Source organism: Pogoniulus pusillus, chromosome 6, assembly GCF_015220805.1.
Source record: "Pogoniulus pusillus isolate bPogPus1 chromosome 6, bPogPus1.pri, whole genome shotgun sequence".
In the NCBI taxonomy this organism is placed as follows: Eukaryota; Metazoa; Chordata; class Aves; order Piciformes; family Lybiidae; genus Pogoniulus; species Pogoniulus pusillus.
The window spans coordinates 22,267,102-22,281,533 of record NC_087269.1 but is presented as its reverse complement, the minus strand read 5'-3'; the positions used below and the strand labels follow the sequence as shown (position 1 = coordinate 22,281,533).

The 14,432-nt window shown below is 43.3% G+C and overlaps 1 protein-coding gene across 2 annotated transcripts in view; it reads left to right on the top strand.

Annotated features, from left to right (window-relative positions):
* PDLIM1 (PDZ and LIM domain 1) overlaps positions 1 to 14,432 on the top strand; it is a 42,852-nt gene that overhangs the window by 6,976 nt on the left and 21,444 nt on the right. For both annotated transcript variants that reach the window (XM_064144856.1, XM_064144857.1), the window contains exons 2-3: positions 3,771 to 3,922; positions 13,156 to 13,240. In XM_064144856.1, the coding sequence (XP_064000926.1) occupies positions 3,771 to 3,922; positions 13,156 to 13,240 (237 nt within the window). The remainder of the gene's footprint in view (positions 1 to 3,770; positions 3,923 to 13,155; positions 13,241 to 14,432) is intronic.

Genomic DNA, 14,432 nt, shown 5'->3' with positions numbered 1-14,432 from the left:
TATATGTGTGTGTGTGTAGACAAAGCTTCACTTTGTAATACAAGAAAATAATATCTATTTTTCTCCTGTCCATATCAACTCTGAATCTGTGGGTCCTCTTTAAAATGAGAGATCCAAGCCTGCAACTTCATCTAAACTGTTATCTGCTACACTGAGCTTTGTGTGAATAAAGAATGTTGTACTGTCAAGGCCATAGATTATGGGGATTACTTGTCTCTTCCATATGCTGGCAAATGTTGTCTGAGTTGGTATCAGGGACCTAGTTGATGTGTCTGGTCATAAATATGTAGATCATTTCTGTAGGACCCCAGATGTCTTACACAGACACCAGCCAAGTGAAGCATCACCACAGGGATGCTGTGGTGAGCTCTAGGACCTGTTCTGGATACAGCATGAAGCAGAGCTGCTCAGCCTGTCTTAGCATTGCTTATTCAACAATGAAATGACCTAATGGTGAAGTGTTAACACAATAGCCTGAGAGCAATCACCGCAAGACAGGGCGTGGTTCCTTTCTAAAGGAAGCCCTTGGGCATGATGTTACAAGGTGTGCAGAGCTTTATGCATCTGATGATAGCGTCCCTGGAGCTGGGGTGCTCCTGAGGCCCTCTAAAGCTGCCCATATCCCCTCTGCTAGAGGCTGCTTGACCACAGCGGATGAAAGTCATGCCAGTCAGGGAGCTCTTTGGAAGGAGACACAAGGCTACGCCTTTGCACGAGATGTGCAAACTTGTTTGCAGGTTTTGTTCCTCACAGTCTCTTGCAGCTCTTGTCACCTTCCCGTGCAGAAGTATAGCAGTATCTGCTTATTAGGGTCACCCACCTGTGCAAGGTGTGCATGGCACTCTGCCTGCCATCCCCTTGGCTCCTGACATGTTTGGTTAAGAGGGGAGGGAAAGGAGAGAGGCTAATGTAAAGTTTTAATTTTTCTGAGAGGACAGTAGGAGCAAAGCACCATTTACTCGATGCCTGTCAGCCTGTAAGCATTTATTAAATTTTGGGATCCTTTTGTTTGGGCTGTGCTATCTGGATGGTAGCTGTCAGTGCTCTGAGCGCCTCTGCCTGCATGCCCCCAGTCGCTCACCTGCCTCTGCTACTCTCCATGGACCAGGGAGGGATGTGGTAAAAATAAAAGCAGGATAAATCCTTCCTAGTGACAGGACTTTGCTCCACACTTGACAGAAATGCTTTCTGCTTTCCTGATTTAACTGATAGGTGAGCAAATCTCAAAAGCAGTGTTGACAGCACTGAGATAAGCCCAGACCTTACTGCGAGGGGGAAGGGACTGTTATTAGTAGCTATTAATCATCCTAAAAGGGTGGGGGATGGGTTTCCTGCAGTACCGTGTCCTTGTGCAGACATGTTTGCTATGAGCAATCCTGGCCGGGAGTAGGAGCTGGCTGTTGCAGGGGAGCGGTTTGTAGAAGCATTTTGGAGCGAGTTGTTGCCAGAACTGAAGAAACTGGATTTTAAAACACGTTTTGTTTTGGCACATTCACTTCTCTTTCATTACTGTGCATGCCTGTAGCTTTCCCGTAAGGTGTCTGAGCGCATGTAGTCGCCCTTGTGCTGCCAGTGGCGTTTATCTGATGGAGCAGAGCACTCAGGTCTCCAGTTCCTCTGAAGTGAGCGACAGGGGTGAAATGTGACACCACAAGCAGTGGTAAAGCGCTGAGATATTACTGCGAAAGTCACTTGTTCATCCCAGTGGCTCTTGGGGTTTCTTCAGGAAGCTTCAGTATTTCAGTGTCCCTGGCTGTGCTCCAGCTCAACTGCTTCTTGTGGTACAGAACCATTTCTGCCAGCCTGATACATGTTGTGCGTTGGTCTTTAAGTGCGAGCTGTATGGCTGAGCCTTCCGCACTGTTCCAGCAGTGATGTTACGCCACCATTTTTCTTGACCCCTTGACAGTCTTACCTGACGGAAAATTAATCACAGTAACAGTGTGCTGAGCATGCTGCTCCTCACAGGGGTAAGTGCTGTGCCCCAATCCTTCCTTTCGTAGCAGAGGAAATAAAGGCACTGAGAAACCAACTGCTACTTGCTTAGGGCAGGGTGGGTGACCAGGGGACGATCCCTAATGTGTCTCCTGCAGGCTCCCTCTGGTGTCATGGTATCTATAGGGCTCTGTCGCATGGTTTCCAAAATTACAGCCCCCAGGTCTGCTAGCTTTCGGTGCTCAGGATTTCTTTATGACTACTGCTGTGCTGTCACAAGGTTTACATGAAGGTACTCTCAAGGCAATGGATGCAGTGGAGCTGCAGCAAGCTGCACTCAGTAATCCTAGGAGGCCACCAGCCAGATTCAGGCTGCAGCTTGGGAAGGAATGATCTTCACATGTAAAGCAGATTTTCTGTATCCATCTGGTGGCTTGTCTGATCTTTTCGTTAGTACTTTCTCTGTCAGTCTGTAGTCTGCTTGCTGCTTTAAAAGTGGTGGGCAGGTAGGTAGGCACTATTTCATTGACCTATCTGAGGGTTAATGTTGAGCACCTTGGCCAACCTTGGATGTATGTAATTTACATCTGTGTCCTTTATTTTTCCATAAAGTGTTATCCTAGTACAGAGGTGGAAAAAAGAAATGCATTTTGTGTCCTTCCTTCTGGTTAGGGAAAATATCCCACTACAGGTGCGGGGAGATGTGCTGAGTTCAGCCTCGTTTTTGGCCAAGGGAGAGCAGTGACGGCAGGTAATGTGCGACTCCTCTAGGAGGTGAATGTTTCCCTAGGGGAAGTGATTTGCCATCTAATCCCCCATTAGGAGGACTCTTTAAATCTTGTGAACAATGTCTGCTTATGTCTGACAGCTCTGCTGGATCTGCTCAGCTGCTTTCCAGCATGCTGAAACCTGGCATGAATGTGTAGAATAAATACCATACTCATAAACAAGGTGTGTCTCAGCTGCAAGGCATGTTTTAATCTGTACTCATGCCTGGGAGCAGTGCCCTCTTCTCATTTCCTCAACCTATTAAATAATTGGTGAAAGCCCACAGTAATCATTGTACTTTTTCCACAAAGTCACTGAAACAGCACAAAATGTTATGTAACATTTGCAAAGTTACAAACAAATGTGATGCTCTTCACCTTCCATGCAGGCAATAATTTTGGACCAAGAGAAGCAGGGAAAAAGGAGTGAGCCATTCAGTTAATTTGCTTGGAAATGCCAAGTTTGATCTGGGACCATCTTCTTCATGAGGAGCCTTGGGCTTTGTCTCACTGAAGTCAGGGAGCATCTGTTGCAGCTGTTCCTGGGCAAAGCCAGTTTATTACAACTAAAGAAGCAGTCCAAAACTTGAGCCCAAACCTTTCTTCCAAGGAGGGAAACAAATGAGATAATAATGCAGGGCAAATGTGTTTGTGACTGATGTTAACTGTATTGCAGTGACTGATATTTTTTCTGTTCTTAGAGGCTTAGAGACTTCCTGGCTCTCCTCAGCACCTTCTGCTTCAGAGACCACTTTTCTGTCCATCCAAGAACAGAGCTGCTTACTTTGTATTTCTCACTCTTCAGCACAAAACCAGTTGGCTTGAGTGAAAATGCAGGATTTGTTATTTATCTGTTGTCCCCTCCCCAAATTTCTCTCTGTGGATGCCAAAATGTAATCTTGCCTCTAACTAATACCAAGGAGTATGTAATTAGGCAGATTTCTGCTGAGAGTTTATTTTCATTAGTTTTCTCCTGTTTGCTACCAATGAGAGAAGCCCAGCCATTTTTCATATGTTATGGAAAGCTCCTCCATGGAAAATTCATTCTCTCTTTTTGTCTCCTCTTAGGTGACTCCAGGTAGCAAAGCTGCAATAGCCAACTTGTGTATAGGAGACCAAATCATAGCCATTGATGGAGTGAACACAGATAACATGACGCACCTTGAGGCACAGAACAAAATCAAGGGATGCCCAGATGAACTAACTCTGACAGTCAGCAGGTATGTGTCTAAGAGAGATTGGGGATGGGGAGAGAGAGATGTAGGGTGGGCAGTAGCTATGTTTTGGTTTGATGGCAGACCTCTCCATCTGGTTTGTTTAATTTGACCTCTGGTGCTTTGTCTTGCTGTCCAGTGCCTGGCCAGCAAGAGGGAACTGCATTTCAGCCTTTAATCCTCATGTTGGTTGCATGTGCTGCACTCTGACCTTATGGAAATAATTTTCCTGTTGAGAAATTGATGGATGATTTGTAGCAGAGTTTGTGAGCCTATTCTGTGTCAAGAATTCAAAGTCAGGTCTTATGAAAACTTTACTCATACTGGAGGAGCTACAAACAGAGATTACCTTTCTTCCTTTTGCCCTAATTTAGCAGTTGAAAACTATAGATGTGTGTTGTCCAACCTATTAATTGCCTCCTTTTTGTATGCCTACTTTGTTATGCACAGAGTGAGATAGGTTGGATATTTTGGAGCTTCTTGATCAAACAGTACTGACAGTGCTAAAAAGTGATGAACCAGGGTGCATCAAGATGCCTGTCAGGATTGGTTTCCCCAAGTCCTGAAACACTAAAGGGAGGTGACAGCTGAACCACGGTCTCAGGCAGCAGTATAGTGCACAGGCTGGCTTCAACCCTCCCATAGTCTCAAGCTGCAGAACAATGGACAGCTTTATTCCTTGTTTCAGCCATGTTTTGTTCTTAGGCCATCTTTGTACAGAGAAGAAATGGAGCGTGGAAAGGCAGGGATCTGCTTTACATTGACCCGTTGCTTCTTCAAAGACCAGAGCCTGGTTTTTCAAGGGTGCAGGGTTTTTAATTCTTTCTCTTGGTTTGAACTGCAGCCATGAGTACAAGTGCCTCTGAAAGTCAGATGGTAGATGCAGCATGGCATTTCTAGTTGCACTGGAGTGAGTTTTTCCTGTGGCCACCTTCCCCTGGCATGATTCACAGCAAATGCAGGGCAAGTGCTTTAACAAGCAATGCAAAAGCATGCTGTAAATGATATAGCAATTCAGTTGTTCCGGGTATTTCGGTGATAAAGAGAAGTCTTTTAGAATACCTTTGACAATTCCAGGAGTTCAGCAGGCGTTTTCCAGTTCAGGAAGAAGTGATGGGTCTTGGCCATAAAAAGCCTGACATTTGCTGAGGGAATCTGCAGAGGAAAGAATGGAAGAGAGTGCAGGCAGTGTGAATGGGGTATAGGCATTGCAGCAGCCTGTTAGCCACAGAATTTCACATCCTGGCCTCTAACTTGGCAGCCTGTAATCTTCCTGCAAAGAAGTGCTCCTTTTCCTCTCTGAAATACCCATCTGCTTCACTTGGCAAAACAGTGCCACGTGGTGCTGGCTGGCAGAGAGGAGGGGAGGCAAAGGCTCTTTCAGCCTGCGGGCAAGCTCTCTCTTACAGACCATTGAGTCTGTAAAATGTGTTTGCTAACGTTAATTACAAAGTCGTTAACTTTATAGCTACCCCATGCACATTTCATTGGCCTTGAATGTGGAAGTTGTCCAGGGAGAGATTTCTAGCTGGATGTGCAGCTGTGTAGAACTGCATGGGCCTTGAGTTAACACAACCCAAATGTTTTTCAAGACCCTCTTTCAGTGAGGAAGTATGAGTATGTGGTTGGACTCTTCTGCTAATCAATGAGTACTGCTGACAGAATGGCTAAGAGTGTCAAGACCACAGGAACGTGAAAACAATGATCTGATTACTTAGCTGCTTTAGGATTTGATATTACTACCCATTCCTATATGTAAAATCCAATTTAGATGATTCTAGGGAACTTGAGGTCTTTGGTCCTACTTCTTCTTTGGAAATAAAGTTCTGCTTTGGGAAGAATTTCTTGTTTATAGACTTGATAGCTGCTAGAGATGTTTTTTTAATTGGAGAATATCATACTCAGAGGAGAAAGCTCTTATTTAATGCCAAAAGACAGTAGTGTGCATCATGTGGTATTTCCTGGTTGTACTCTGTTGAGAATATTTTATCCCTTGTGCCCAGATATTTCCTGTGCCCCCATAATGGTAGTGTCCAAAATGCTATGTCAGAAATGCTCTGTGGTCTTTGTTGCTAAAGCTGGAGCCCTTCTTTACTTTGCAGTCTAAGACCAAGACCTTCAAATGGAACATCTTAAGAGAAGACCTACAGGGGTGACAGAAAAGGCATTTAAAAACAGTTGGAGCCTCTGCCTTCCTGTTCAGCTTAGTATGGAGGAAGTGGATGAGGAGAGGCGACTGTGGTTAGGGAGTCAGTCCTCCTTTGTGAGGGGAGGAAGAACTTTGCTATGGAGGTGAAAAGAGTGTAAGGCGCTTGAGAAAACAAGTGCTACCTGTCCAGGCTCAGGTGTCCTTAATCCTGGTGGGCCAAACCCTTCCAGTGAGGCTTAACTATATAGTTAGTGAGGAGAGTTAAGAAGGCAATCGGGTCAGAGCTGGAAGATTTTTCTTGCCTGAAGTAGCTCTGTAGGTAGTTGGCTGAGTATGAAAAAGAGAGTATATCATATGCACTTTAACAGGACCAGCTCTTGAGTCTGGTCTCCATGATCTGCAGTGGTAGATGATGAGCTGAAACAATTGTACCAAGTAGCCACACTGGCAAGGACTACCTGGTCTGACAAGGCAGCAGCTCTGTGGACTGGAGCATTGCACACAGATGATGCTGAGGACCAGCTTTGCCAGGTTTTCTAGAGTAAGAAGTCTTCCAGTCCTTCTTTTCTACTCACCATCACAAAGATGTCTTGTGAAAGCATAAATCAATAGTGATTTTAATTTAGTATCTGATTAATTTTAAATTATTTCTTATATAAAATGCTTTCCTGACCTGAGACCTAAGGCAGTAAGGTTGTGCCAGGAAAGATTTTAAACACAGGTCTAATCTTGCATTAGGTGTTCCACCAAAAGGTCAGTGCTGTTGTGGGAGTAGAAACTTCACTTATGACTGTGCTAAAAGTGTGCCTGTGTTCAAGGGAAAACTGGGTGAATTAATAGAAGACAAATCTATAAAGGATATTATACGCCATGACATTATCTCTGCTGCAGAAACCCTCTAAGCTGCAAGTAGCTGGACACTGCAAGAGTGTTTCAGGGAAGTATTGCATCATGTTTGTCATCTTCTTGTGCTCTTTTGAGGGCCAAACCAAACTTTATATATGTGTGTTCTGCAAATATACAACCTTCCCCTCTTTTAATGGTAGCTAAATGGTTAAGATGTCTTCATGTTTGGCTGTACTAATGACTGTTTAAAAGAAGTGTAGAGACTTGGAAGGACTTAAACACTTCGGGTAAAGGAAATGCTGTTTGCACTGTGTACTTGATTGTGAGTATCAACAGCATTCCAATGTTTCCTGTTTCAGTATTTTCCTAAATGGTGGTAACAGTACAAAAATATTTCAGATCAGATTGTAGACAGGAAGTCTAGTCTTGTGCATGGCACCATTAAAAATGGGTCAAATTACTAGCTGAAGAAAACCTGATCTGCTTTTTCACCTAAAGGTGCAAATCTATTAATTTCCTAGAACTTAAAACCCAGCCACAAGTTACATTCTCTGAATATGCTTTTCTGAGCAGCACTGCCAGGTGCTTTGCTGTTTGCTTTGTGAACAGAGTTGGAAAGACCTATTTTCTGACTCGAAAATAGGTGTTCAACAAAGTTGGCACATACGCTGAATTCCTGCTGAACTTAGCATGTCTAGCAGCTCCCCTCTGTTTTCTGAGCTTCTATTTGTCCATTTTTCTTTTTGTTTCAGGTTAGAGAGTGCTTTCAGAAAAGTAGTTCTTAAGAAATGAGTAAAGGTTACGTTATTATCTTCAGCAGTGCAAAATCAGGCTCACCACTGTGGGTTTTCTATGGTGCACACAGAATGACTGACCTAGAGTAGACAGTGTGCTTCAGTCAACTGAAAAATCTCTGGTTGCTAAACTGGGAAATTTCACAGATTTTCGAGCCTTTCCTATTTGTAGGAAAAATGAAGTTTCTAATATGAAAGCTTTAAGAAGAGCTACTTGCTTTGTTCTTTCTTTTTTTTTTTTTTTCTTGTTTTGCAATGATGATGTGTACTCCATTGCACAAACATTTTAAGGTTGAGCAAAGTGCCTTGCACCCAGGCACCCCTTCCAAGCACACCTCTGATTTTCCTTTGTCAGAAGACAGCAAGATGTATCTAATAGACTGGAGAAAGTTACCATCTTCCTCTGGAAACAGTGTATTTTGGGAAAGGCACTTGCTGTGGAAAGAGCACTCTAAGAAAGGAAGGCTCAGGAGAAACAAATTCTCCTACTACATAATTCACCTGATAGCCATAAGATCCAGGCATCACTTGTGTCACTGGTAATGTTCGCGATGAATTGTGCAGCTGTAGATGTACGTAGCAGACAAATGTTCATCACAGCACAAGTGGAAATTTATTTCTGAAACAAATGGCTTTTTCCTTCTGTCTGGAGGCAGGTCAGGGATGTTTACAAGAGAAAAGCATTTGTGAAAAAGGATTGCAAATGTAAACTCTCCCTCTACTGCTGCCCCTGATTTCAGTTTTCAAGCTGCTTTTCTGCAGCTCTTCTGACATAATTAATTATATTAATGCACTTTTTTTGTTTCCAGTACAGTCTACTATTTCACTGTCAAAGATGCCAAGAAATGAAGCTTTACATTTGTTCTTTGGAAAGTGTAAGGGTCAAAAAGTCAGATCTGCTACCAGCACATTAAATGCATTGTCAGAAAAGATCACGTGTAGATGCTTATGAAGATGATGACAGCATGTGTGTGATGCTATCTGCATTTTACTTGGTGGGTTCAGTTGCACTCTTGCTTGTTCCACATGCTCCCAGATCTCAGCTGTGGGAATTAGATGCACAAAGCCACAATACACTCAAATTTGTGTTCTAGGAAGTTGGTGGAATCCGTTGACTAATTTAGGTTTGCTTTTTGCTTCTCTGCCAAGAAGAGTTTTCCAGCTCTGTCATCTTACTAATAATTCTCTTGGCCCTGGGAAAAGCCTGATGCTCTTGTGCACATCTATATAAGGGCATGCAGATTGTCTGGTCCTCTATGGCTGCTGTGGTGCTCCCAGCACTCTTGGATGCATGCAGGCAGCTTTTGCTAATGATTGACATGTTCAAATTGGCAAGTCAAGCTTGTCATTCGTTGTTTTTTACAGCCTCTTTGGTGGGACAGAAGTTGTTAACACTGTGACTGGCTGGTGTGAGTCTGAGCAGCCAGGTGTTTTTTCCCTTTGTAACTCAGTAATGAAACTGCTAGTGGTAAGCTTCTGATGCCTCTTCTGTGCAGTTGAAGTTGTCCTTTTTTATGTTGTGTTATTATGAATGCACTTGAAATGCAATGAGCAGAGGGTCATGCATGAAGAAATTAATTTGTGGCCTCTTGTTTCTAGGAAGTTGTGACTAGCATTGCTGTTTGAATTGGCAATAGGCTGCATGCAGCCCAAGCGTGGGTTTGCTTGCCAAAATGAGTATATCCATTAATGGATGGTTGCTGTCTTGAGTCTAAATCCAGGGGCACGTACTCTGCAGCTGTCTTAGCTGAAAGTCTGATTAAATGGTACCTTCCTGGCAGCTTGAAGGCTCTTGTAGTTTAGTCTCTAAACAGTATTAAATTGCCAGTCTAAAACTCCAAGGAGGATTAGAAGATAAATGCTTTGTCTCTTTCCTCATTATTCAGCTAGCAAACTGTGCTGCACAAGGACCTTCTCTATCCTTAGGGTTTTAGTTGCTACTTCAGTATCTCAGTTGCTTCCATCCCAGTGATTGAAAGGCCCTTGCCTTTACAAGACTCACACAGTTCTGGCATGTAGAAGTAGATCCTCATTTTTCAACATTGAATTTTCCCTCAAAGCTATGGCCCAGCTCTGCACACGAAACATTACAAGAGCCTAGTTTTTCAATCACTGTTTAGTTTATACCATGTTCAAGTCAAGCTTGTTGAAAAATGTATTTTGTAAATACCCTTCCAGATTCCTGCCTCGACTTGTATGCAGCTTCCTTCCTCTCTTTTCTACCGGTTCCTCCCTATCCAAACCAGCATCTGAGAAATTTTATTGTTTCTGCCTGAGTGCAGCAGTGATTGCATGGCTCACTCCCTGGCCCTGTCTTGTTTGCTGTCTCTCCTGTAATAAGGAAGCAGCACAGAAATGTAAACCGATGTTTGTATGTAAACGGATGTTTGTATGTCTGTGTGTCTGCATTTAATTTATCTGGCATTTGTTCCCAGGCTTGTTCGAGTGACATGGTTTTGCTCTGTCTTCCTGCACCATTTAAGTATTGCCTGCAGCTGGAGTCTCATTTGAAAGAGTATGCATTAGAAACCACATTTTAAAATAACTATCCATCAATTTAAGAAGGAGCCTGGGGTCCTATGGGGATGCTGAAGCCTGCTGGCTTTCACTGAAGGCAGTGTGATTCCCAGGCAGACTGCTGGATATGCAGCCCTGCCACTGGTGGAGAGGCAGGTCTGGCAGCCCTGCTAGAGTGGCCACACTCTGTAGCAGGGGTACTGTCTGGTCAAGGAGAATGTGGAGGCAGTTTTGCAGCTGGGAATCCTCCAGAAAGCCACTACAGTCCAATCAGTAACTATCCACTGTGCACCAAAGGCACCGTTGCTGAGGCTGTGGTTCAGCTATCTGCTCCAGTGCCTTTTCTCTGCTATGAGAATAAGATTGAGCACATACAGATAGATGAAAAGATGATGAATCTGACCAATCCACCCTGTTGTCTATGCCTTAAGCCCACACTTCCCAGACTTTCAGAAAAGAAGTCATGGGCCAGTAGTGGGATGTGAGGTGAACTTTTAGATGCTGTATTTCTTTCTCTGGCCACACTTTAGTAAAAATACAGGCAGTAACACCAGGAGCAGAGCCAGCAAACACTTGCTGAGGGCCAGAACTGTAACAGTCCCACTGATCACCTGCAGATCATGGACTGCACAGGTGGTGTGGTGGTATGTGCCTTGAAAGCCTCCCTAGGGAAAGCAGTGAGAGCAAAGCTGTCTCCTTTACAGCTTTGCTGGAGCCATACATGGACAGTTTAGAGTGACTGAAGGGCTGAAGGGCTCTGCTGCAGCTGTTGTGAAGACAAAAGGAAGCTTTATCCTCCTAGCCTTAGATGGACAACTGCGTGGACTATTTAACCTTTCTGTTTGGATAACTTTTAAACTGGACTGAAAGTAAAACCTGGAGTGACCTCGCTGCTTCAATTTATATTCAGTGACGGATCAGAATGGCAGCAGGCTGGGAAACAAACTTGTGCTTCTTGCCTTGCTAATAAATAAAGTAGAACAATCTGGTCAAAAATCTCCAGTGGCTGCAGTAATTTGCCATAGCTGCTTTCCCTATGCAGTGAGGATGAAAGCAAGTGTCTGGGATCCTGGGGGAAGGTGTCAATTATATATTCAAATCTCAGCCTATCAGCCCCCTTTAAGCGTAGATTTTCATCCTGAATAAGGCCTTTTGGTACTTATGATATCTGATAATATTAAGCTGCTTCAAAAGAAAATGGTACCTCAAATATACTAAAATCACAGCTAGCGAGAACTCGTACAGGGGTATTGCATGCTAGAAATTAGCTGTGTGTGGCCCAACTTGCCAGACAATAGGATTTGGGTGATTCTTGTTGTCAGGTGTCCGCACTGCAGGTAAGCCCACAGAGTGCAATAGTCTGGTGTCAAAAATTCTCTTTGTGCTTGTCAAAGATCATATCTGGTGTGACCTGTGTCTTTGTACTTTTCTGTAAAAAGAGGTACAGCACAGCAATCTACATTCAAGGTTTCTTCTGTGTCAAGTCCAGACTGCAACAACTGCAACAGCAGATCAATAAAATTTCTTTTCCTTGAGTCTTCCCTCGCTGAGCTACCTTCCGCATGTATTAAAACAGATATCTAGAATGTACATGTGCATCACAGTTACATTTGGGATGTTTAAAAGATGTCCTGGCATTGAGAGAAATAGTGTAGACCAGACTGGATTTATCATGGGTATCTCCACACCTCGTTTCTCCATCCTTGGCAGTTTATAAGCCTTTTCTGTTTCAAGTCTCTTTCCAGTTATCCAGCTAGTTAGCAAAACAAGAATACTTGCAGTGAGAATTAAGCACTTAAGTTGTAGCTGGCCATGGACCCACAGATATCCAGGGAGCACATCTATCTGCAGTTGCAGGTTCTACAAAGGGCTCCTGTCGAAAGAGAACATGGTTTTCAGAACTCATCATAAGAATTTGCCAGCATCTGATTGCTGCATGACACATTATTTAGCATTGAACAACTGTTTTCATTCAGCAGTACTGCAGCCACTCATTCCTTACTATTAAAAAGCTTAAAGGCACTGTTTAGTCCTTGTGAGATGCTAACTACTCTCTACCTCTGAGAAATGTGGGTAGGAAATGTTTCTCTCAAAGTAGATCAAGCAAATCTAAGCACTTTACTTCTTCAACACTTGTTTGCCTGTTGTTCTTTGGGACAGAAAAACTCCAGAATCATGATGGTAGAAGCAGTTGGATTTTGTCATGGATCTTGGCTTGTGTTTCAGACTGCTGTGAGCAGTTTGGTCAGACAACAGAACCAGTAAAGGTTATGTAGAATTTCTCTGACCCATGATGTCATCTTAGTTAAGATTCCTATCGCAGACTTGGACCCTTATTTATTTATGTTTTTTTCTCTAATTCCCAAAACCCTCTGTTTGTTCATCATGGATACCACTGTATAAATAAGAAGACAACTCAAAAAAAGAAGATAAAACAAAAAAATACTTTTAGCTTACCCAAGGCAGCCCAAATTCAAGAACAAAATGCTCTCTGTATAGTCAATGTAGACAAGAGCTGTTTCTCTTCCTGGCTACCCATATAAACTAAAACACAGAGTAATCTGAATTGTCCTACTTGATTGAAGAATTCACATCTAAGAGAGATCTCCATCTTCTGCTGTTGGGTGACCTTCAACTCTAATCCCTGAGTTGGAGCCTAGGCTTGATGTGTTGCTAAAGGAAACCCAAAAGTTAAGCCAGGACAGTCACTGATGAGATTCCTTCATTCTCCAATGACCTCATACAAAATAACTGTCATCCAACTTACGTGCCCAATATGAGGTATATTTGTCCAGATTTTCTCTGGATAGTGGATAATTCTACATACAAAAGATTGGGGAAATGTTTGGGAAAATAATGAACTTCAAGTCTTTTAATAATAGTGATGCTCATTGGTGAAAACAGAATAACTATTCAAATTTTGTGTGTTGCAGAACAGAGTCAAAAGTCTGGTCACCACTTGTAACTGAGGAGGGAAAAACACATCCTTACAAGATTAATCTGGCCTCTGAACCACAGGTGAGTAACAAACTATCTGCATGCTTTTGCTTGTCTGACTTCAGAGCAGTTTCTGGCCAGATCCCCCAATGAGCTGATCATGTGTCCCACCTCTGGAGCAGTGCCATATGCCTAGAAGCCATGTGGCCTTTGGAATCTTTGGAGACAAATTCCCTCCCTCTTGGTCAAAAGCCTGCTCTGCTGTGGAGACCTAATCAGTTACCTTACTAAGGGCAAGCAGTTTGGATCAGAGGTGTTATCTCAAACGTTCCAGATGCTCACATATACAGTAGGGTAGAATGTGCTACCATAGCTAGAAGTGCTACTTTTACTAAGCTTGTTGATTTTTGGATAAGAAAGGTCTTGAAAGAGGAGGAAAATGGTTCACTCATAACGTTTTCTGTTTGGGTTGGTTTTGTTATTTGTCTTTTAACACTTGCTAGCAGTCAATCCATGAAGAAAATGGAAGAGAAAGCACACCAGCCTTCTATACTTTTATCTGTGGGGGAGATCTTGCAGCTTCTGTCTGGGAAGTTGGCTTTGTAACCTCTTGGCAGGTTCACTGGTCTTGCTTCACTGGTCTGCTGCCTCTGTCAGGTAAACGTAGTAATAAGTGACCTGAGTAAGGGCATTGCCTGGGCTAAGATTAGAAGATTACACTGCACAAATCTAAACTGTGCTAAAATGAATGGCATTTCTCTGTGTTTTTACTAGGGCAGTGACATGGATTCTGGCTCTAGCACACATCCTCTGTGAGTCTTTCTAGCAAAACAAGCAGAGATAAAACTAGCTCAACTCTGCAATTACTGATGTGCTAATATGTCTGTTTGTGTTGGAAAGGGCCTGAACATAAAGTAGCACATCTGCAACAATACTGTGCCTGGACCTTGGTCTGGGATCTGTTCATGCTCCCTCTCATGCCAAACTGCTGTGTGTTGCTTGGCTCAAGAATGTGGTGTGGTGTTCTCCAAGTATTTTATAACTCAGCCAAGGTACAGCGAGAGACTGAGCTATATGAGGTTATATTGGACTGAGGCCATGGAGTGGCACACCTGCCAGTGACACTGTTGAGCTGAGATATGGTCTGGGTCTTCTGCTGCCCTAGCTCTGGAGGTGTTTTCCTGAAAACCTTGAAACTTGGGCGCTGTCTCTTACCCAAATAAGTGGGGCAGAGTCCGTGCTGAATCTCTGCTGTAAGTTTTCAGAGGGCTGT